This window comes from Pyxicephalus adspersus, chromosome 4 (genome assembly GCF_032062135.1).
Source record: "Pyxicephalus adspersus chromosome 4, UCB_Pads_2.0, whole genome shotgun sequence".
Taxonomy (NCBI): domain Eukaryota; kingdom Metazoa; phylum Chordata; class Amphibia; order Anura; family Pyxicephalidae; genus Pyxicephalus; species Pyxicephalus adspersus.
In genome coordinates, this window is record NC_092861.1 from 140,743,583 (window position 1) to 140,767,654 (window position 24,072).

Here is a 24,072-nt window from a genome sequence, read left to right on the forward strand (position 1 = left end):
CTGATCACTGTCCCACTATTATTATTATACAGTATTTATATAGTGCCAACATATTATGCAGCGCTGTACAAAGTCCATAGTCGTGTCACTAACCGTCCCTCAAAGGAGCTCACAATCTAATGTCCCTACCTCAGTCATATGTCATTACCACAGTCTAAGGTCAATTTTGGAAAAAAGCCAATTAACCTAACTGCATGTTTTTGGAATGTGGGAGAAAACCCATGCAAGCATGGGGAGAACCTGCAAATGCAGATAATTGTCCTGGCCAAGATTCGAACCTGGGACCCAGTGCTGCCAAGGTGCTTACCTTTGAGCCACCGTGCTGCCCTGTCTCATTTGTCAAAACTTGCTGAGCAGCATAGCATACACCCTTGGGTATGTTGGGTGTGCTGGGTCTAAATTGAACGCCATCCCAGCCCAGCCAATCAAGAAGGCCAAAGTTTAGAACAAGGAGGAGAAGAAGAAAAATAATGGCAGTGGTCACGATGGAAAGGGAACAGGTGAGTGTATTCTGGTTTAGCGCTGCTTTATGTGAACCCGATAAGACAGTTATGTTATTGTGCATGCACAGGTACATGTTTTAGTCTTAAAATTGAACCCTGTGTCACCATAAAGCTTCCTGGATCCAAGGCTCTGGCTCTATATAGGGCCAGCCAGTTTCCACCCAGTTCAAGATTAGAAAGTATTTCCTGCCAAAGCATAATTCAAAATGCAAAAATGTGCTTGCTTGTAGGAAGCATCTATAAATGTTAATTGTGCAAGGATGTTAAATGGCCAAAGATCCAAACCTTAAAGCAGCATTGAATTTTCACAAAATAATAATCATTTAATTTGCAGAGAAACTAAAAAAATTCTGTTAGTGTTGCAGTTAATCAAATGTGTTCAGGATAGTTCCTTTGTATTAGTTGATTGGACAATGCAACCTGGTATAATAGAAGTGTACATAGTGTGCTTATATGTTCCAATAATGCGACAACATGTGTGTCAAAGTTTGCTGTCTTCAAAACCAATCAAAACCAAGTTACTCGCTGTAAGTTTGCCATGTTATAAAGTTTTAATTTCTACAAATAATTGATTAATGCCCCTCGAGACCCATCTGGCAAAGGTTGCAATCTTGATGTTTAGGGCAAAAGTTAGAAAGGTTGACGAAAGTAGAGTTTTAAAAGGGTTATTCATTAATCTTTTTTTCATTGCATTTAACTCCTCTTCCTCGATTTAGTCTTCTTAGTCAACATGGCTTTCCTCCTAAAATTCGGTTAATGTTTAAAAGCTCCATACTTTTCTACTCAGCTACATCAAGGCATCTTTTAGAAATGTATCTTTATCCTTCTTAGCATTTAAAAAGCCTAGAATAATCTGTCTAGCAAACAAGCTGTGGTTCTTATGTTCAGAAAGTCTTTTTGAAAGCAGAACTTCTGCTGTTCTTTGCTGTCAGCCAGTCATCAACCAGCTCAAAGCCCTGACCATCATTGAAATTAATTGGAGCAGTTGAAGTCCCTTTTTTATAGGCATTTTGCTTCTTCTTTGGTTTATGAGATGCTTCATTCAGCCTCTCAGAGCAGTCTCCAACTGAACCACTTCAGTAGACTTTGGGCCTGATTTATTAAAGCTCTCCAAGCCTGAAGAGGATACACTTTCATTAGTGAAGCTGGGTGATCCAGCAAACCTGTAAAGAATTTCCAAAAAGTCAAATGTTTTGAACTCTGGACCAGATCCATTCCAGGTTTGCTGGATCACCCAGCTTCACTGATGAAAGTGTATCCTCTCCAGCCTTGGAGAACTTTAATAAATCCGGCCCATTGGATAAACCACTTTAAAGGTTTTCACAAGCAGTTAAAAACTTTTTTTCAGCAATGTGCAGTTCTAAAGCTGGAAAGCAGACATCCTATGATGCATTGCAAACCATTTAGCAACTGTATAACCCATGTTAACCACATGGTTGTCAATTGCCTTAAATCTGTCCCTATTTGTTTAACAGTCTTTTCCTTTTTTGATAAATCCAAAACTTAAATGTTGGTTATTAGGTTGAGCCTTTTTTTTTAAATTCCCATCTTCTGAACTGCACCCAACTCCAGACTGTATTTGTTGGTACCTTTTGCTAAATTGCTCCTCTCTAGTCCAAATTTTAAGTAAGACTATTTGATAGATCAATCATGTTGGCAATACAAGGTACAGAATATCTGACAGGTGTACATTTGCAAACAGACTGTTCTATAAACATCAATCCTGAAAGATCTAATTCTTTGTAATTTAGACTTAATGTTATTCGGTACAAAGACAACTGATATTATATTGAGAAACCACCCTTTTAGCCCTTTTACATGGTGTACTACTGCAATGCATGTGACAACGTGCACATTTCTGCAGCCACACAGCAACCTGAATACCATACATTGTGTGTTATGGTGCTATTCATTCCCAATGGTATCCTAACTCACCTTAGAGAGTATTGCAACACATGACACAATACTATAGTGCAGTAAAACAAAAAAACAGTATAGGCTTTGTTTTGGACTGCTGTGGAGTGTTATGCAGCCCATTTAGAATAATGGTCTTCCCTAATGCAGTGCACTATAACTCACAACTTGAATGCACACGAACATATATGTGAAAGAGTCCCAAAAGTGTTGTCTATATAAACCTACCTTCCATATGCTGTTGCCTCTTGTGATAAGAAATCTGGTTTAGAATGTTTTTGGTTATTGTGCTCAGAGAATATATTTGGGATATAATTTATGTTGGAAACTCTATATGCATTAGGCAACACTCTGCAAAGTTTAATAAGTCAACTATTGTATTCAACAATAAAAGATTTAGATCACATATAACTACATCAAAATTTATATTTGCCAATGGTATTCACAGGTTGTTGTTGCCCACAGTGAAGGTAAACTTAGCTCCATTTCATGGTTGCAGATATTCTGCTATTCTGTTCAAACATTTTAATAAATTCACTTGGATCATTGGACTTTTTTTTATGACATGATTAGATATTTGTTAGGTCTGCAGGACAAAACGAGTCCCTGATTTTTTAAAATATTGATTTGATTGGTTTATAAATTTTATAATTTTTGAGATTTTTGATATATATTTAAAAAAAAAACGAAAAAACTTTTTTTACAGTGTCGCAGTGTTACAGTATTAAAGAGAAATGAATCCCATGGTACTCACCTGTACTTTAGTCGCAGAGCATCGCCATTTTCTTCCCTTTTCTATTACTCAAAACTACCTTGAGCCTTCCTGATTGGCTGGCCCAGGGTGATGTAACCCCCACACAGGCATGCAGGAGTTCATTCATCCTTGGCATGCGCAATGGAAGCCAGGATTACTTAATATTTGACAGCTGAGTGGCAATCATGCAGGTGAAACAAGTTATTGCAGAAGGGATATCGCCTTTGCCTTTCTGTAATAAATACCAGCCTGAATGCAAAATTTTCAAAGTGGGACTTTAATAATATGTTGCAACTTACTCTCTAAGAAGTACTCCTTAAGAAGTGTTTTTACTTTTTGATTTGATTGTAAGCACCAGTTGAGGAAACCCCTATAATAACTTTCAGATCCTTAGGGAACCCCTGCTATAATTACTATATCCACAGCTTAAGTATATTAGTTTGGTGGTCAGTGGTAAGAATGTCTCTTACATTGCTTGTGAGTGGGAAGAATGTCACCCTTTGCGGATAGCCAAAATATCATTGGTGTCACTTAAACTTTCCGGAGAGGCACACATTTCTCATTGCTTGAGGAACCCCTAGCAGCTTCTTGAGGAAATCTAGTTGAGGATCTAGACAAATGTTGTATTTTTTCCCTCAATAACTTCAATAGGATTCAAGTATAGCCATATCAAGTATATTCAAGTATAACCAAATCAACCAAAACATTGAAGTCTTAATGAGCCCCTAACAACCTCCTGAGGAATACTATGGTTCCACAGAACCCTGGTTTAGAAACACTGATCCAGGGTATAAAAAAGTCACCTCTCATACTATATATGATATGAAAAAAATAATTTTTATTTGTATTAGATTTCCCAAATGGCTTTGTAGCATTTATATAGCATATATCAATTTCAACTAAATTGTCATAATACAAACTAACTCAAGAGATTCAAGGAGGGATTAATAAATCTGTAGGAAGAAAAACCCTTTATTACCTATGATAATATTATATGACTATTTTTGTTAGATAATTTTGTAGATGGGCTGGTGAACTCAGCACTATATTGTTTGATTGTAATTGTAATGAAATAGTGATAAAAATATAAGTATGGGTTTTTGTAAGGAATATTCTTTTATCCGAGCAGTGTACACAAGTGACTGCTACATTTTCTACAACAAGAAGTCACACCTCAGCTAATTTGAAGGCAGATTTAACTCAGCTTTAGAAGCCTGAGGATAGTAATTTGAATTATGCATGAGTGTCTGGTGCGTACTTCCATTAGCCTGCTAGATAGTAATGTAAACATGCCTTGAATTTTAAGTATTCTATAGAAGTGTCAGGTACAGAAATAGTTTGTATCCTTCGTAGTGCTGAGTCCTGTTCAGGATTTACGTCTTACATACTTTTGTTTATTAATAAGTAAAGATCGTTATGGCTTATTTATAGAATGATTATTTAAATGTTCTCAAATTAAGTTTGTCTTATCCTGGAGTTTACATACCCAATCCTTCCCACTAATAAGTGCATTTTGCAATACGTATTAAAAAGCAGGTATTCAGTACACAGCTGGGGATATTACTGTTAACCCAAATGTATATTTATTATTTTTTTGTTGTGGTCATATGTTACAATGCTTGCTGTTTTATAGTCTCATGATGTTTTGTCATGAACAGGTTTGTAGATTCGTCTTCCATTTGGACCCTGTAAAACCAGAATCCCTGCAGAACAGCTGCTGAGATGAGTCTCAGGGAAAGACGATGGTTTTCAGCCAGTGAGCCTGATTGATTAAAGCTCTCCACGGCTGGAAAGGATATACTTTCATCAGTGAAGCTGGGTGATCCAGCAAACCTGGAATGAATTTCTGAAAATTAATTTGCTATTTGTTAGCAAATGTTTTCAGTCCTGGACCAGATCCATTCCAGGTTTGCTGGATGACCCAGCTTCAGTATTAAAAGTTTATCCTCTCCAGCCTTGTATGTGCAGACTGATAGAGCTGAAGTGAGAGAATATAGTAAACACAATCAGTACTCCTATATGTATATTCAGTAAATATATACACGGTATTCTCCCGAGCCCCTTTTAACTGGGTGCACTTTTTGGGTGTTTACTGAAAAGAAGCATCACAATACAGGGGCCACCACTCAACTACAGCATCTTCTGACACAGCTTACAAACATTTCTGGAGAGCATACAGTGTATTTGTGTGTGTGTGTATATATATATATATATATATTTATATATATATATATATATATTGCCTAAGTTAATAAAGGGGTCTGTCTGTTTATGAAGCAGGGAATCTGACACTCTCTTAAACATTCTCTGGTGGAGATTTGCCCAGGTCCATGTGCTTCAAATGCAATATTTGCTTCATCACCAGGGAATGTTTCTGGCAATGTCACTACTTTATGAATAGAGCCCAATGCCTTGTTATTCTTGTATATGTGGGTCACTCCACCCTGGTATTTCTCCAAGGAATCCAAAGCGAGAATAATCATTTTTTCATCTCACATACGTTCTAAATGTCTTCTGCAGCTATAAGAATTACCATTTTTAATAGGGCCTGGTTTGGCTAAGAGTGCTGTTCCTCCTTCTGCAGAGGACCAGTGTCACTTTATGTAGGGAATATTCACAGAAGCACTTTACAGACATTGTAGGCTTTACGCCACTGTTTAGGATATATGACTTCTAAAATGCAAGTGTGTGGTTTATAAGCATTGAGGTGTCTAGGGGAGGGTTTCTTCCAACGGGTCCTGCGCCATCCCGGTTTCTGTCTTTGGGCGGACGCAGAGAGAGCACCAGGTGCTGACAGAGTGTTCTTCTTCCTACGTCACCCAATCTCGCACTGTGCAAGCCCAAAAATCGGGAGACGTAGATTGGGAAAAACTTGCCAAATCTCACGGCGCATGCATGAGATCTACAATTTTTTTGATTGATGAAAGGCCTCCTTCTGCGCATTCCCGAAACTTTTGGGCATGCGCAGAAGGAGCAGCCAAGAGCCTCCCGGGATACGTGACGTAGGTATCCTGGGAAGCTTTGCTCTCTCTTCATTCTTGATTGACTAGGTGATCGAGAAGTAAGGGGTTGTCTACCCTTTTATGTAAAGAGAAAACTCTGAGTTTAGGTATGCTTTAGGAATATTTCTAAAAGAGGCTATGTTATAAAAAGGTTGCGGACACAACACAATGGCTTCAAAAAGCTTAAATTTGGCTTCAAAAAGCCCAATTGGTTGTCATTCAGTCCAGAAGTAGAGCATTGCCTAGTAGGAGAATTGGGTATCTGCAGGAGAAGGAACTTCATAAAGTGTTGCAGCAAAAGTGCATTTCATTTTTTCTTATTTAGCATTATGAATTTTCCTTTTAAAAATGCTTGTGGGCTTTAAAGTGCTGATAACTTTACTTTAAGACCAAACCATTTGTACATAAAGACATATATAAAAAAATATGTAGGCTTATGCCTACCTAAACAGTTGTCTTGAATCTAAATATACAACATCAACTGCACATTTTACTCACTTGTTGTGAAATCTGACATTACATTTGACACAACATGTTATTAAAGCAGAAGTAACACTTTCTCTTGCTATGTACTGACTATCAGTGTTTTCGCACTTGGCATGCATATCCTTACTATGTGCAGGGACAGCTACTCTTCTTGGCAATGTTCTGTACAAGAAATTGTCTTCTGTAAATCATTGTATATTGTCAGATTTATCTTGTATTAATCCTGTCAGGGCTTTCCAGGTACAATTATAAGTTGTTTCATGTGTCCTTTTGAGATATGTCTTATGTAATACAGACACAGAGGGAATAGTGCTTGTTGATTCATTTTCCACCATAATTAGTCGGCTGACTCAGATAATGGAGCAGCCATGATACCGAGTTGTCAACGAATCCATATCATTTTTTCGAGAGAGGCTTTGACGGCTCTATAATGAGGCACATAGCAAATGAAGGATTTGAGAGCAGAAAACCTCAGGCAAGTAGTGGAAGAGCTATAGGCTTCTGAGCAGCCATTGTTGGAAATAAAACATTCCAAAAAACTCTTGTTTTGCTGCTTATTTTGCAAATTATAGAAATGTTGTTGCCGACCTGCATTTGACTTAAACATTTCAAAATTACTCCAGATTAAAAGTTTTCCCCAGGACATCTGCACAGTAGTTATTTTTGTATGTTTGCACATGTCCTATCATTCTCTTTTGCTCCCAGTGCGTGCTGGGACTGTTCCTGGTGCAGGGTGAATGATAATACTGCGTAATGATTAACCCATACTACATCCTATACCAGAATAAAAAATGCAAATGGAGAAAAATTTGAAAGTTTGGTTTATTAGTGGCTAAATAGAAGCTTCAAAACCGACACAATGATTTCATATGCATAAACTGGGAGGTGAAAATGATGACAAGTGATGTTAGCATATTATTACCATGCTGACATTCACTTCTATAATCACAAGGTAAATATGGAGGATTTTTAGTAAGAAGGACATTTGAAGATTTAAAGACAGGAAAGTAGGTGATACTAGGTGTGGAGCAAGTGAAAAGTTAGCAAAATGGCTCGCTTAGACAAGTTGGAGCAATATATGCAACGAAATGTACAAAAAGTATTTGATTATTAGGTTAAGAATTATGAGATTTCAGCTGTATGTGGAAAACATAGGAGTTTACTAACAGTATAAGAAGTGGTTCCTTACACTGAAAGTATCTTTATAGTACCCTACTGCATGAGATAGTAATGGCAGAATCAATAGCAATAGAAATATAAAAAGGCTTTAATGGTTTACTGACTCTAAAGTTGAAAGAATTTTTATATGGGGCAAGACATGACAAATTTGGTGTACCCAGTTGTTGTTGCCATAGGAATCTCATATCCCTTATGAAGTTTAAGGATCAACTCAGACTGCAGCAGGGCGGTCTTCATCAAAACATCAAACAAAAGAAAGGTCCACATCCACAGGAGCACCCTTCTAGCTTGAACTTTCTACAAACTCACTTACAGGCCACTCCCTTCCACACCTGAACCACTTATGGGAATTTCACCTTCCTGCTGGGAAGGTGCAATTCCTGATGTGTATTTTGGATGGACTAAAGAGGGCCACCCAATCCTTCCGCTTCAGTCCGGAGTCCGGGTCCTGTGACACCAAGGGGAAAAACACAGCAACATAGTTGCCTAATACAAAAATAGTCCCAAACTCCTTTCTTAACACACCAGATCAATGGGACCCGCATCCAGGTATAGGGGAATATACCTGTTAGCCAGGATCCAACCCTGCAGTCCTGTGCACCCTTAATATTCTTTTAGCTTTCTACTGCCCCCTATACTTTGTTCTAATTTTCTAATGCTCACCCTTTTAATATGTCCCATATTTTTATTGTCTTTTTATCATACCCCAACTGTTCAGTGCCCCTGTATTGTGAGGTAACTTTTCAGTAACCACCCATAAACAGCTGGTGGTTAAGCTGAAAGTGCCGGGTGGGTGCACGAGGCTGAAGAGAACACTTCTCTAGAAATATTGCACTTACAGGACATTTAAGGGGTGAAACAATTTACAGAGAAAAGCATACCAAGCACAGAGCATGTGCAACACACAAAGTGCTCACAGCATTTAGCACCCATGTTGTGCCAAGAGCAAGCAGTGCATAGTGCACATAAGTTAAAAAACATAGGGTACCCACAGCGATGAACATACATAGAATGCAGCTTGTAGCATTCCAAGAACAAAACAGCACTAAGTGCCCATAAGAGAAAGCATAATAACTTAGAACCGACAGCATTAACAAATGGACCACATAGAGCACAGAACACATGGATACTGTACATAACGGAGCATACACCCAGACAGAGCATTTAGAGCACAGACATTTACTTCTGTTGATTTTTTTTAATTGCTAGGTACAGATAGAGTCCCTATTTGGAGCTTTCCCTTCCAATCCATTTCCAATGGCTACTCCAAAATTTAAAATTTCCTCTATTTTCTATCCGACAACAGTTAATAGGCCAAAAAACAATCACTTACAAAACACTTACATCGATGCTCTAAATCTAGAAAACAATTATAGAAAATAGTAGGGTGACAATGCAGCTGTGCAGTTTCACTGTAGAACGTACAGCATTGTCACCCTGTAAAAAAAGAGGGAAAGAGAAAGGCAGAATTATGTAAAAAAAAAACTATATGACATGGCAGATTTAGAGAAACAAAAACTGCTGCGATAACTCCAGCAACAGACTGCATTATGTATGCCACTTTTGATATTGCCCGTTGTTAGTTCCACTTTAATTTTGTCCCTTTTGAAAAAGTGAAAGCAATTTCCACATTGCTTCAGACTGCTCTGATCTTGTTTCACCCGGTGACAGATTCAATTTGGGATGCACATGTTTATCACAGAATAGGTAAGCTATGTACCTTCCGAAAAGGCCAGGATTTTCTAGTTAATTTCCAGCACATGTCGTCAGCCAGCTGTATTACTTACCAGATGAAATACTGTACACAATAATTACCTTGACATTTGCCTGTAGTACAAGCTTGAATTAGTTTAGCTTGTTCGAGAAATGCTAATATATTTTATTGTTCCTTGTTAATCATTTAAGGTGAGTACTATACCACAGCATTATCCCAACAAATCAATGTTATTCCCCTTTGTTGTTTCCTAACAACAATGACTAGATTACATTTTACATTTATCTCGATTTATGGAGCGCACCTAACCAGGGCAAATTAGGGAATATGGCAATCTACAGCTTGTTTTATGGATGTTGTATATATTTACTTATGGAGAAGTAAAGAGAATAGCTGAGGCTAAAATTTTTTTGTTATTATCTGTTAACATTTGTCAGGTCTTCCAGCACTCAGAGCTGATTATATATGCTGGCCAGCAAGGCTCCTCTCTAATTGCAGGTAGAGAATCCTTTTGAGTTGAAGAACCGTCAGGGATCCCAGGGGAGTAAAAGTAGCTAATGTACTAACTGCAGTGGAGATGTTAACATAATTTGATGTGAACAGCCTTTTAACATCAGTCATTGACTGTTATATTTAAACTCTGTGGGAGGTTAAATGTAATTTTGCTGTGGGTACAGGAGAGGTTTTTGCTTGTGAAGACCAAAATTTAAAGAATTTATTTTAGGAAAATCTGTACTCCATTTCAAACTTTTAAACATGAGAAGTTTAGCCTAAGAGCAGACAGCTCAACATGTGTTCTCTTATCTTTTTAATAGGTGAAAAAGCCTCTTCCATGAATTTCTGGTAATTAGTTTTTTATTTTCTTACTTGATCTGACTTTCCCTGACTTTGCGGTTAAAGTTCATGGAAAACCAACATCTATAATATAATATATTAAAGATTAGGATTAGGAACCGTTTAGAGTAGATTGTCACTAGACCCTTTATCCCACCTTTAACAACCACCTTCCTATATGTGTGTATGTGCATTTAAATGGTCAATAGAATTGTACACGTTATTTACTTGTAAAAAATCACCTTAGTGTGGGCATTCATAAACCTTGAGACTGCTGATGGGCATTGCAATCTTGGATGTGATGTAAGCAGCCCCAAACAACTCAGAGCTGTCAAGTGACGCTCTATATCAGTGTTCTGACAATGTCCCACTGTCACAAACGATGAAGCATGATTTCTTCCACTGACACCAAAGATAGAGAACCATTTCTTCTGGTGTCAGCAATGCCTGGAAACGATTTACAATGAAACCAATGATTGTGGAACATTTTTCCTAATGATACGAGGGATGGGGCATTTTTCCTTCTTCCTCAAATCAAAGACATTAGGCCATTTTTACTCCCACTTCCCACCAAGTCTGCAGTATTTATTGCTTTCATTAACCAGCAAGTCTAGGTAAAGTTTTCCCCCTACTGGTACTGGGCCATTTTCTATTCCTGCTGGCCACAGTGTGGCCTCCCTAAAAGTGAAACTAAAGTTTCACTTAAAAAAATTGGCGATCAGGCAGGTCCCCATTGCTACCCAGCTGTCAAATTTCACTTAGCTGACATGTACATCTCAGCATTTGTTGCCAGAGATGCCTGGAAATTCCATCTTCCCTTGCATGTGCCAAGAACTCATGAGTTCTCGCGCAGGCATGCGCATCCAGTGTGGCCAATAATGATGGCCGAAGACCAGGATATGGAAGGAAAGAAAGAAAGAGAAAAAAAGAAAGAAGTCGGCAGGAAACTGGCCCTTTGTTTATAAAGTTTAGCATCAGTCAGTTTAAGTGACACCAGTGAATTTTTGGCTATCTGTAAGGGTGAAATTCTTACCACTGGCCACCAATGTGAGAGGCATTCTTCCAACTGACCACCACACTGATATACAGGATCTGATTTATTAAAGCTCTCCAAGGCTGGAGAGGATACACTTTCATCAGTGAAGCTGGGTGATCCAGCAAACCTGGAATTGATCTGGTTCAGGATTCAAAACACTTGCTAGCAAATAGCAAATGACTGTGAGGATATCCTTTCCAGGTTTGTTGGATCACCCAGCTGCACTTGGATGAAGGTGTATACTCTCTAGCCTCTGGAGTTTATCTTTAAACATTTCCATTTTGTATAACAATGGAAAAGAAGACTCTGTGTCCCTCAAAAAGTGCTAAAAATGTGTTAGTACTATGCAAACATACATAAAAAATCTGTCAAAGACACAGTACACATTGGAGTTTATTTGTTCAAAATAGGAAATGGGATGGGAGCGTCTCATGCATGAAGTAAGTCTGAGTACTGAATGAGTATAGAACCTAGGTAATATCACGGAAAACGAAGCTGGTGTAATTAACACTGTGGTTATATGACCTATAAAACTACTGCCATCAGCAATTGTTAATGGCTAGCGAACTGTATTAAAGTTAATTATCTAACAACGACCATTAACAGCCAATTAAACAAAAAATACATAAAACAAAACATTCTTCGACTAGGGATCCTTCTGGGAACCCAGGGCTAAGTAATCAAAAGACAACAACATTAAATTAATTTACATAATTTAAAGCAAATTAATATAAAAGGCTTCCCACTGGGAAAACTGTTTTGTGCCAATACCGCTGTTTATACATTTGAAACCAGAAAAGGAATGTATAATGAGTGTGTTTTTTTTAAAATGTATATTTTCTTTATTTTGTGAAAGACTGAAAAATTACATTTGAAAATTGTCAGAATATTTCATATCTGAATTTTTACTTCATTCAGCTAGCAGAAAAAAGTGAAGTGAAATCAGATTATCGATATTGCAGTGATTTACACAGGATGAACACAATTTACACTCACCTCTGATAGGCCACTGGAAGCCACATGACATCAAGTCAACAAAATACAGGCTTTTCTGCTTATTAGTGTAAAACTCCAATGCTGGGGGTTACAATACATAACATTCCTAATGCATTTATTCTGCACGTCATAACTTTCTCTTCAAATTACAAATAAATGTCAAATCACTGTCTGTGCTGACCTAGAATCTCCATCTCTTATATTCTTTGCAACCTTTTATGGATCAGCTAGGAAGGAAAAAAGGGGGACACTAGAGCAGCCTTTTTAACATGGGGAATTCTTGAATAACTCTTAAGGTTTTCAGGGAACCCCTGCTATAAATACTGTGGCCCTGATTTAATAAACTTTTCCAAGGCTGGAGAGAATACACTTTCACCAGTGAAGCTGGGTGATCCAGCAAACCTGGAATGGATCTGGTCCAGGATTGAAAACATTTGCTAACACATAGCTAACAAATTGCTTGATTTTAGGAAATCCATTCCAGGTTTGCTCAATTACTCAGCTTCACTGATAAAAGTATATTCTCTCCAGCCTTGGAGAACTTTAATAAATCAGGGCCTATGTCTACAGAACACAATGGGCCTGATTTATTAAAGCTCTCGAAGGCTGGAGAGAATACGCTTTCATCAGTAAACCTGGGTGATACAGCAAGCCTGGAATGGATTTCTTCAAAGTCATTTGCTACTTGCAAGTAAATGTTTTAAATCCTAGACCAGATGCAGTCCAGGTTTGCTGGATCACCCAGATTTACTGATGAAAGGGTATTCCCTCCAGCCTTGGGGAACTTTAATAAATCAGGACCCAGTGTGCAACATTTCAGTACAACTCAGCTTTTTGCCAGAAATATGAAGCAATCAGGTAGGTAGAAAGGATGATAATATAACTGTAATATATTGATGTTTGTTTTTCAAATACTTATAGTAAAATGGAACTTTAATCAATATCATACTAGTTTACCTGCCTGGTAGCATCATTTCAAACCTTGACTTGTTTCATAAAATGTCATTTGGTTTATACTACCATAGAGTTCAGATTTATGTCAATTATTTGTAAGCAATTGTGTGAATATTTAGGGGTCTATTCTTGTGCCTTCAAAGGCAATAGAATTCTAACTGTCTTCTGGTGGTGAGTATTATCATGGGATAAGTATTAGCTTTAGCCATTTTATTTAAGCATTCCTTTTCTACTCCTTTCCTTCGTTTAAACTTTTTTTCAGTGGTTTACTCTCATTGTTTCTCTATTCATCTGCTGCCTTGATGGGACTTTATTTTTTCTGTCTTTCTCAAACCAAAGATCAAGCAGTTTTAAGACAGTTACATGTTCAGACTTTTTTGCAAGCTACTTCTGCCTTTCATAGATTGGATATACGTGGATAGTCCACATCAATGTCTAGCAGCTTCTTCTTTCATAATTTCTCAGTTGAGGCAGCAAACAATTTCTTAGACTTATGTAATTAACTATGACATATAATACAACTAGAGCGGTCAGTAACTTTTCACCATCAGGCTTTGGTCTCTCAACAAGTAAAGCTGCTATTACACGGTGCAATCCCCTGCTGCACAATCCTTAGATTGTAGTTTTTCTGCCTTCCCCTCTTGTTTGAAATGTCAGAATATTTAAATTTTTTAGTATTTCATTTTTAGCCTTTTACTGCTCCCTATGTACTAGTTTTACCTGCTTTAATGTGCTTTTTCTATTTTTTTTCCACCAGTCTATTCCTGTGGATGGCCAGGAGCCAGGATAACCAACTGGTTTATTGATTGATTTTTAGTCTAAGGCTGTGAACTTCAGTAAGAATAATTTTCTCATATACACAAAAATGAATCCGTTTTTTTGGTACTCTGATCATTTTTCACATATAAAAGTATTATTCTTGCTAACATGACAAAGGCTCTACCTGCTTTAAGAAGCTAAAAGTAAGGATGCCTGTGTGTATGTGATGAGGTGTTAACATTTTATTGGTTCTGTGGTAAAACAAAAAAAAAACTAAAATATAGCTGTAAATTTTCAAATCTCTTTCACGTCTGGAGAACCATCATCTTGTTTTTAGCTGGAAATGCTTGCCAGGTGCAGCATTAATCAGAGTACTTTACCAACCAAATTATAATCTAGAGAACCCTGAAAACGTAACCGGTTCCCTCATTAAGTACATACACTGTTACATATGTGAAAAACTGTCTTGTTAGCCCGTTAAGAGCATCTGTAGTGATCATAACACATTACACATTTATCTTCACCCACATGCTTAAAGGGAAAATATACCCAATTTACAAGACAGAATTCCTCATACGTTTACAATCAAATATGCATTCAACAATGTTCAATTTCAAATACACTGTAATTGCAAGACTTGCCCATCTGCTGCTACAATGTTTCCTGTGTTTCACAAATATCATTTAGGACGTATATCTTTTTGCATTGAAGATTCTAAGAACTAATTTTGGATAGATCAGAGAATGCTAAAAATCTGTGTCGCAGAGAGGAAATTACTTCAAAGTGTGGGGAAATTTCCACTTAGTTTGCAGAAAAGATTTCCCCATAGAAAATGTTCTACTCACCTTCTGTTCTGGTCACAATTGTATCATTTTAGATTTTATATTAGTTTCTCTTTCAGTAACAATGGTCACCAGGACAATGTGTGCTTAATGGTCTATATGTATAGAAAAGTAACAGGTCAAGGATAGATAACGAAATGAAAAATTAAACATTCTCATATAATAAGTCAATCAAAATGATATTTGATTGACTTATTATGTGAGAATGTTTAATTTTTCATTTCGTTATCTATCCTTGACCTGTTACATATAGACTGTTAAGCATACTTTAATATCTATCCCTGAGGAAGCCCTTCGTAGCGAAATGCGTCGGATCATTGCATGCCACGGCACGGTCATTCGAACGGTTATATGGTTTGTTAACTATCTTTTGAAGAAATTCACACTGTATAGTATATACAATCATTCTGTGTTGTGAAATATTAACAGGACAGAAGTTGAAATATTATATGTTTATGTGTATTTGATGGCTTATATATAAAATAATCAATCAATACACTTCACCCTTTGCATGAAAAACCTTTGAGCCTCAAACCTCTTTCTTTTTTCTCTATTTATTCATACTTCCCAGTTCTCTCCAAAACAAAAACTCTGATAGCAGTCATAGTTAAGAAACAAAGTCAGGTTAAACCTTTGCTTAATGGATTTAAGGAAGTTTGGTTGAGAGGGGTGAGGGAGCATAGAAGGAAGATTGATGTACATGTGAAAGGATGTCTTTAATTGGACAATATGTTCTCAAGTCAGTCTAACTACCCCTGGGAAAACAAGATTTTATGACCATTATCAGCTTTTTCTATTCAGCAAGATTATACCTTTGTGATTTTAACAGCTGAGATTTTCACCCACAGTTGTCTCTCATGCTTTGCCCCAATGAGTATAGCATTGTTTCTTTCAAAATATCTTTCCTACATTTTTAATTCTATGAATTGATGTTACCCCTTTTAGATAAATCTGCCCATGAGACATGTCAGCCCACATCTGGTAGATTGAAGTATGTAGTAATCACTGCCTCTGTTAATTGCTTTCTAAGTGACGTTCTCTATTAACAGCCTGTCCAATTCTCCTTCTTGTTGTGAAGGTCTTCCCTGTAGATTTGTGTAATTTGAGTGACAGCCATCTCAGTTTCTATGGATATACAAAATTCTTCTGATGTCTTATGTTCTTGTGACTTTTTTGATGTATATTACAAGACAATGTGTTCCTGTTCAGCATGTCAGCAGAAGCTTCCAGTAAATATGCAGTTTTCCTTTCGAGTCATTTAAAGTAAGTAAAAAAACTTGGTTCAGTGATGATTATAAAACTAATGGATTTGGTTGTTTACAGCTAACAGTATCCAGAGAATGAGAAGGACACCTCCATTAGATGAACTTCAGCCTCCACCTTACCAAGATGACAGTGGATCTCTCCGCCTTTCCTGCACACCCTCTGAACTCGGGGACAGTAAATGTGAACTGTCACATGGTAGCAATAGTCCCAGATACTCGTATAACAAATGTCCCAGTGAGGGCAGTACGGGACATGAAATAGAAAGTTTCCAGAACAAGGGGTACGAGGAAGATGTCCCAAGTGACAGCACAGCAGTTCTAAGTCCAGAGGTAAGTCACAGTAAAGAAAAATCAATGAAATATTGCATAGTTGAAATGACCACATTACACATGACCACAAAACATAAATCAGGTCTTCAAGTATGTTTTTTACCTTGTTACAGTAAAGGTACATAGATATTATCAACCTCTATCACAGGCTTGAAAAATTCTCACAGGGACATCTGCTGGAAGGAGGCATCAGTAGGGTACTCTATCAGTTCTTACAGTATCTGGATTAACCTAATTGCCCCAGTGGGAACAGTGTACTTTCAGGCTTTTGGGAAAGGGTAGATGTGGAGGAGCTGATATCAGCATGTCTTTCTGTATTATGAAGAGAACCAAGGCAGGGCTAACAACATTGGGATTTTGGTGCTGCAGAGACAATGGGCCCAATTCATTAAAGCTCCCCAAGTCTGGAGAGAATACATTTTCATCTGTAAACCTGGATTATCCAACAAACCTGGACATTCAAAATGTAGTGTAATTCACAAAAAAAAGTATTTCCTTTCTCATAAATTCCCATCAAGCTCACAAAAATCTGTGGTGGCTTACCATTCATCTTTAATACAGGTACTTGGTGTGCTTTTAAACATAGGTAGTGAACCTCCTCCAAGTGATGTCTGTAGGTGCCAAAAATGATCTCTTCTAGGCCATGATTCCAATATCACTGAGATAAGAGGTCACATTAAGGCAGAGCTGGCTGTTGTAGGATCTTCTGCGTACACTATTGTGACTGATCTTTTACACATTTAACTCTTGATATCATGATGAACGGTTACTGTACAAAAGGTTATATGAGGTTAATGCTAAGTCAGAAGTTGGCATGATGTGAATGGGTTTTAAAATACATTTAGTGGTTTAATATAAATATAGAGCTGCATTATGCTGTGCCTCAGATTTATTGAAATGACTAAACATTTAAAAAACGATTGTTTTTAGAATGTGACCATTGTAACACAGAAACCAAAGGAAAATACCTCTATCAGCTTTGTGAACTCATAACTACATGAAGAATATTCTTAATACCTATGAGCCTGCAAGTTAGGTGTTCTATAAAACAGGGAATCATACATTTCTACATACAGGGATTCCTGAAACTCAACCTGGATAAAACAGAACTCATCATCATCCCCCCCTCAAATTCCAAATCCCCCCCTGACATATATCTAACTGTTAACAACACTGTTATTCGGCCCTCCCCTCAGGCACGTTGTCTTGGTGTCACCTTTGACTCGGCCCTCTCATTCACCCCCCATATTCAGAACATTTCCAGGTCCTGTCACTTTCACCTACGCAACATCTCCAAAATCCGCCCCTACCTGTCCCCTGAGACCACCAAACTCCTTGTACATGCTCTTATCATTTCTCGTCTGGACTACTGTAACATCCTTCTCGCTGGTATTCCACTAACCCGACTCTCTCCTCTACAATCTATCATGAATGCTGCAGCCAGACTCATCCATCCTTCGCTCCGCTCCTCTTCCGCTACATCTCTTTGTAGTTCTCTCCATTGGCTTCCTTTTCACCTTAGAATCAAATTTAAGCTCCTGTGCTTTGCCTTCAAATCCCTACACAGTTATTGTCCCACTTACATCTCTGACATGGTTAAAAAATACTCCCCCTGCCGCTCTCTCCGCTCCTCCAATGACCTACTAATGACTTCCTCACTCATAACCTCATCACACGCACGAATACAAGACTTTTCTAGAGCTGCTCCAACTCTCTGGAATGGTCTTCCTCGTCCTATTCGGCTTGCTCCTACTTTCTGCTCATTTAAAAGAGCGTTCAAAACCCATTTTTTCAAACTTGCCTATCCGGCTTCTTCTGTCATTTGAAACCATCACTACTTCCCACACTACATATCTCACATCCTTTGTGTGTGAAATTCCCCCACCTACTAGATTGTAAGCTCTTCGGGGCAGGGTCCTCTCCTCCTGTATCACTGTCTGTATTAGTCTGTCATTTGCAATCCCTATTTAATGTACAGCACTGCGTAATATGTTGGCGCTATATAAATCCTGTTTAATAATAATAATAATAATTTCCTCAAACATTTCATCATTGGAATCTTCGAGGTCTATTTGTTTCAATGGCAGTACTGGATACCCACCAGGGAATGTTTGAGGGAATGCCAGATTTCCTGCTTTATAAGTGGAGCCCTGAATGTCTGTGAAGCTTTATTCTCCTTTGCAAAAGTTCATCATACTTCCTAATATCCAAAACATTTTTTAGTATCTGGTATTCTACACAGGAACACATTCATTCACATAAGCCTTTAACACCACCAGTCTACCAGATACAGCAGTCTTGGCTTAACAGTATTATGGAGAAAAGAACAGATCACAAAGCAGATTAATAATAAAAATGTCAAATGTGAGACAAATAATTAACGCTGTCTCATTTTAGGGGCTAAATCACTAGGAAGGTTTAAATACCTTCTAATCAGGGATTGATGCATGTTTTCTGACTGGTTCTCCTCTGTAAATGTCAGAAAGCTTTTCCAGGCATCATGTTGTTTTGAAATATAAGCTTCTCTTCTTTTGAGCTGCAAATATCATATTAATTCTAAATTTGGATCATGCATGGTGGTCTAGAGAAAGTTAATTTTGACTAAAAAGCCTTTAATCACATTTTGTGGAAAATTTTCAATTTGCACTACTAGGTCTTTATGTACAATATATGTAATTTTAAAATGTAATCCTTAGCCTTTTTCATTGTACATTAAATGTTATGAAAGAATGTATGTCATTCTCAACTGATTCCAGGTTTTATTTTTGAAGAACCAGTAGGAGAATAAAATTAGGAAGGACGGGAAGATGGGGTAGATTCAATTCTGCCTGGGGAAGAACTTCTCATTCCAGCCCTAGTAACCCTCCCATGTGTAAACAATTGACAAGTAGACCTCCTCAGTCAGCAATGTCTGTGCCTGGGGGAATGGTTTCTACATCTGAAGGTGTTTCAAGACCTGTGATGCAGGTGGTAGATGACAAATGTAAATCTCCTTTTTCTTTTTTTCTTTTTACAGTTTTTCCCCAACATTGATTAACAACTCCTTAGCACTTGTTACACTATACAAGTGTGAAAAACATCAATCATAGATTCCAGACCTGGAAGAGTAAAAGAGTTAAATTAACCATAAGCATAATAAAGAACAAAAACTTCATCATATATAGTAAAAATATTTTGATTCTGACTATATATATATATATGAATATACAGGAACAGTAACACTTTGGACGTGTGATCCCAATGGTGTTGTGATGCAAATACTTTCTGATAGTTAGTTATATAAATAGTTATATGAACTTTAAACTTTATGATTGCTTTATAAATTCTATATGAATGTAAAAATGATTGCAAAAAACTGCCACCTTTTAAACAGCTTTATTGTGCCATAGTTTTCATTTATCTTCAAGAGTAACAACAAACAGTATGGGGATTGTCTAGTAAAATTGGTATTCTGGTAGCTTCTTGGCATAAGTACAACGTGATGTATGCCTTTCCTCTGCTAAAACCAGATTCTCTTTTGCTACACTGTTTTTAGATGGAGATTTACATTCTGGTGATCCTCAGTGCTATTGACTAGCCCAAGCAGATCAAATAAGGGTCTGGGCCATCCATTGGCTCTACTACCAATGTGCAATCGTGTCAAAGTCCCTTGCTTTAGTAGTTTGCCAGTTGAAGCCCAGATTTTAAACATTAATCATCACAGAATTAGTGTAATACAATGCTTAAGGCTAGGAAAGCGAATTCTCACCAGTTCTATCAACAGAAATGGAAGACATACTTTACCTGGTGCAGGTCTTAGGAAATTTACCCTAGGATTTTCTCTGTGGGATGAATCTTCGCTCTCTTGGATATAGAAGTAGATCAGAGCTTAGTCCTTAGTAGCAATAACGGTCAGATCTCTACATTTTCTATTTTGTTTCAGAGAACAGTGCCTTCTCACTTCTTGATTAAGACCTCAGACCTGAAATTTTTTCATGTGGTTTGCCCTGTCTGTTGCTTTGTAACTCCCTGGGATCACTTTTTAAATACATCAGACACACGTTGTAGCAATTCTTGATGCCATCACCTCTGCAGGGAAAGTGTCTGAACTGGCAGCCCTTTCATGTGGGGAACCCCCTTTAGTCCTATATAGGTGATGTTACCTACAAGGTAGTGTTACCTAAGGTTATTTGTGCCTTTGATGTCAACAGATTAGCATTTCTATCTCTGCAGTTCACCAGAAAGGGCTCCTACTTTATTGCCTGGATGTTCAGGCTGAGAGTGTACCGTTTGTCCACTGTGTCCTTCAAACAAATGGATCAAAAAAGGGTGCCCCAGCTTCTCTTTTCATTACCTCTAGGTGGCTCATACATTGTTCAAACGTTTGGACTTGAGGATTAGACTGCTCAGTTTGCTGTAAGGACACACATTCCGCTAGATTAGTAAATGCCTCTTGGGCTTTCAGGCATTGGGCTTTGGTTTCTCATATTTGCAAGTCTGTTATCTGTTCTTCTTTTATATATTCTCTGTCCCACCAGGTAGATGTTATTGCCTATTTTTAACTGCAGGCAGTCCATAGTTTCGACAGTGGTTCTTGGGCCTTTTAACAATTGCTTGCATTTGACTAACCCTCATTCAGTTGAAGTGTTTATGGATGTATCAAAAGATAAAGACCTGCTAAGTCTCCCTGTATACAGAAAAGAAAATTGTTTTATGTACTCATCCAAAATACTGCTTTTGAACTTCTTTGAGGGACACAGGTTGTACCCCTCTGTGCTCTTATGATCATATTTTTAGTATTCCTTTCTACAAAACTAAAGCATGCTGGTAGTAGAGGGGGTTATGGGCAGGCCTACACATAATTTTAATTGCCAGTTTCCAATCTTCCAATAGGTGCCAGTATAACCCAAAGATGAAATGCTTTCTGTGTCTCTTAACAGACTCCAAACAAGGGAGCCCTTAGTTTGTAAAAAATGTTTTTGTTATTAATTTTATTTTTAGATATAACTAGGTTTTTTTTACCTGTGCAAAGCAAACCAAAATGATCAAAGCTCCACCCCTAAGGAGCATATATTTAATTCTTATCCCTCCCCCAAGCAGGTTTGAACTTGCACAGGGTTGTCTGTTTCTGTGCCCAAGATGACATCACTGAGCCAAGTACCATCATTATCATATGGGGTAAGTTGCATTCTGACCCTTGAAGTGGTAATTTGAGAGCATCTGGTGGCCAAAATGAATGGCAGTGATGTAAAGGTGAGTCGTTTGTGTGTAACCGGGCACAGGTTCTATTCAAGCCAGAAAAAAGATATCATGCCATTAGGCTTGTATTCTATTTTTAGATGTTTTATCACATTTATGATGCATGCATGAATTGTTTACAAGGCTTTCCTAATAATGCCAGAGTCACATCTCTGTTCAAGGTGAGAAACCTGCAATCTTAACGCGCACCATGATTTCTGCCTACAACTACACCAGCTGTAAAAACAGGCCTCCGTGCCTTCTCACCCTGACATTTACTTAATAATTTTTCATTGATTCAGACTTAGTGCCAATCACTTTGCCAGCCGCAAATTCCCCAAGTGATGGAGAATGCCCCAAGGCTCTAACAATAATTTGGGGCCTACTTAATAGGCAAGTTTGACATGTTCTTAGCTAAAGGGGAAATAAAACTCTATAATATATTCTATGAATTTCTAAAAGAATTATTTTCAGGTTGAGCTGCATTGTCTGTATTACCCTATTGACAAGTTTGTGTATCTTGTTACTTATACTGTTATTTTGTTTTCTGAGGTGCGTTCTACACAGTGTACAAGAAAATTCCATGCACAGAATTGTTTTAGGTTTTTTTTTCTAAAAGATCTAAAAGTAAAAGGAATAAATAAATTCATGCATATTTTTCTCCCTAGGATTTGTCAGCCAGAGGATCATCTTCACAGCTTCCTAAGTCTTTTGATCCGGAGCCAGTAGCTAAATATGGCACATTGGATGTAACTTTTGACTATGATTCACAAGAGCAGAAACTTCTTGTCACAGTGACAGCTGTCACCGACCTGCCCACATACAACAGGACTGGAAATAGTAACTCCTGGCAGGTCCATCTCGTGCTGCTACCCATGAAAAAGCAGAGAGCCAAAACAGGGATTCAGAGGGGCCCTTGCCCGGTCTTCACAGAAACCTTCAAGTTTAATCACATAGAATCAGAAATGATTGCAAATTATGCTGTACGGTTCAGACTGTACCTGGTACGTCGTATGAAAAAGGAGAGGATTGTGGGGGAGAAGGTTTTCTATTTAACAAAGCTGAACCTTCAAGGAAAGTTATCTGTTCCAGTGGTACTTGAACCTGCATACAGTCTGTCGGTAAGTACATACATGAGCAAACCTCCCAAGCATTAGTGCTCGTTCACACCATAGCATATGCTTATTAACAACAGGGGATACATTGTTCATATATATATAAAAGAATAGTAACTTTTATTTCTAAAATTATAAAAATATGAACATTACACTTAACACTTATTCAATAAAAAGCCAAACACTAGGCTTCGGAGTTACAATGCGTCACACATACAACTGGATCGCTACCAATTACATAAAATCTATAAATCCAGACGCATTTCGCAGCAACAGCAGCTACAGGGGATTAAAATCCAGATCCAACAAAACAAACATGCACTGTTGGCTGCAGTGTCACGTCATTGTGTTCCATACTATTCCCAGATGCTCTCATCCAAGGAAATGCACTTGTGAATCCTTGGAAACCTGATTCTGACCTGATATTGCTGACATCCATCCAGAGTTTGTTATAACGTCTGTCCTGTATGCACTCTTATGCAGACATAGATCTTAAAATAATTTTTGGATATTTGTGTATGTGGCCCCGCTATCAAATCCCCTGAAGAAGCTGCTGATGCTGCGAAAAGTGGCGGGATTTTCTATTTTTGTAATTGGTAGCGATCCAGTTCTTTTGTGTGACACATTGTAACTCCAAAGCCAGGTGTTTGGCTTTTTATTGAATAAGTGTTACGTAATGTTGATATTTTTATCATTTTGTAAATAAAAGTTGTTCTCTGTGTGTTAATTTGGGCCGTAGCTTGCTGTATATTTGCCGATTGGTAAAATAAGCAACACACAAATACACTGAGCCTGATTTATTGACTGCAGCAGATAGATTTTTATGAGTGAATGTGGGAATTCTGGCAAACCTGGGATGCATTTGGTCAATGATTGAAAAAATTTTCCAAATAATAGGACATTTCTTTGAGAAATCCATTCTAGGTTTGCTGAATCACCCTTGTTCTCTCATGATAGGCTATCTTCCACAGTCTTGGGGAGCTTTAATAAATCAGGCCCATTGTTGTTGCAGTACTTCATTTTTGAATGCATGTTACTACCCTGTTTCCCCGATTATAAGGCACTCTCTTATATTTTTTGAAATGCCAAAATATGCCCTGGGTCTTATTTTCAGGGGATGTCTTATTTTTCCATGAAGAAGACTACAGTACACATTTATTGTTGAAAGTCAC

At 37.7% G+C, this 24,072-nt stretch overlaps 1 protein-coding gene across 3 annotated transcripts in view; it reads left to right on the forward strand.

Moving 5' to 3' along the window:
• SYT14 (synaptotagmin 14) overlaps positions 1 to 24,072 on the forward strand; it is a 77,361-nt gene that overhangs the window by 28,383 nt on the left and 24,906 nt on the right. For all 3 annotated transcript variants that reach the window (XM_072409808.1, XM_072409810.1, XM_072409811.1), the window contains exons 3-4: positions 16,297 to 16,568; positions 22,454 to 22,906. In XM_072409808.1, the coding sequence (XP_072265909.1) occupies positions 16,297 to 16,568; positions 22,454 to 22,906 (725 nt within the window). The remainder of the gene's footprint in view (positions 1 to 16,296; positions 16,569 to 22,453; positions 22,907 to 24,072) is intronic.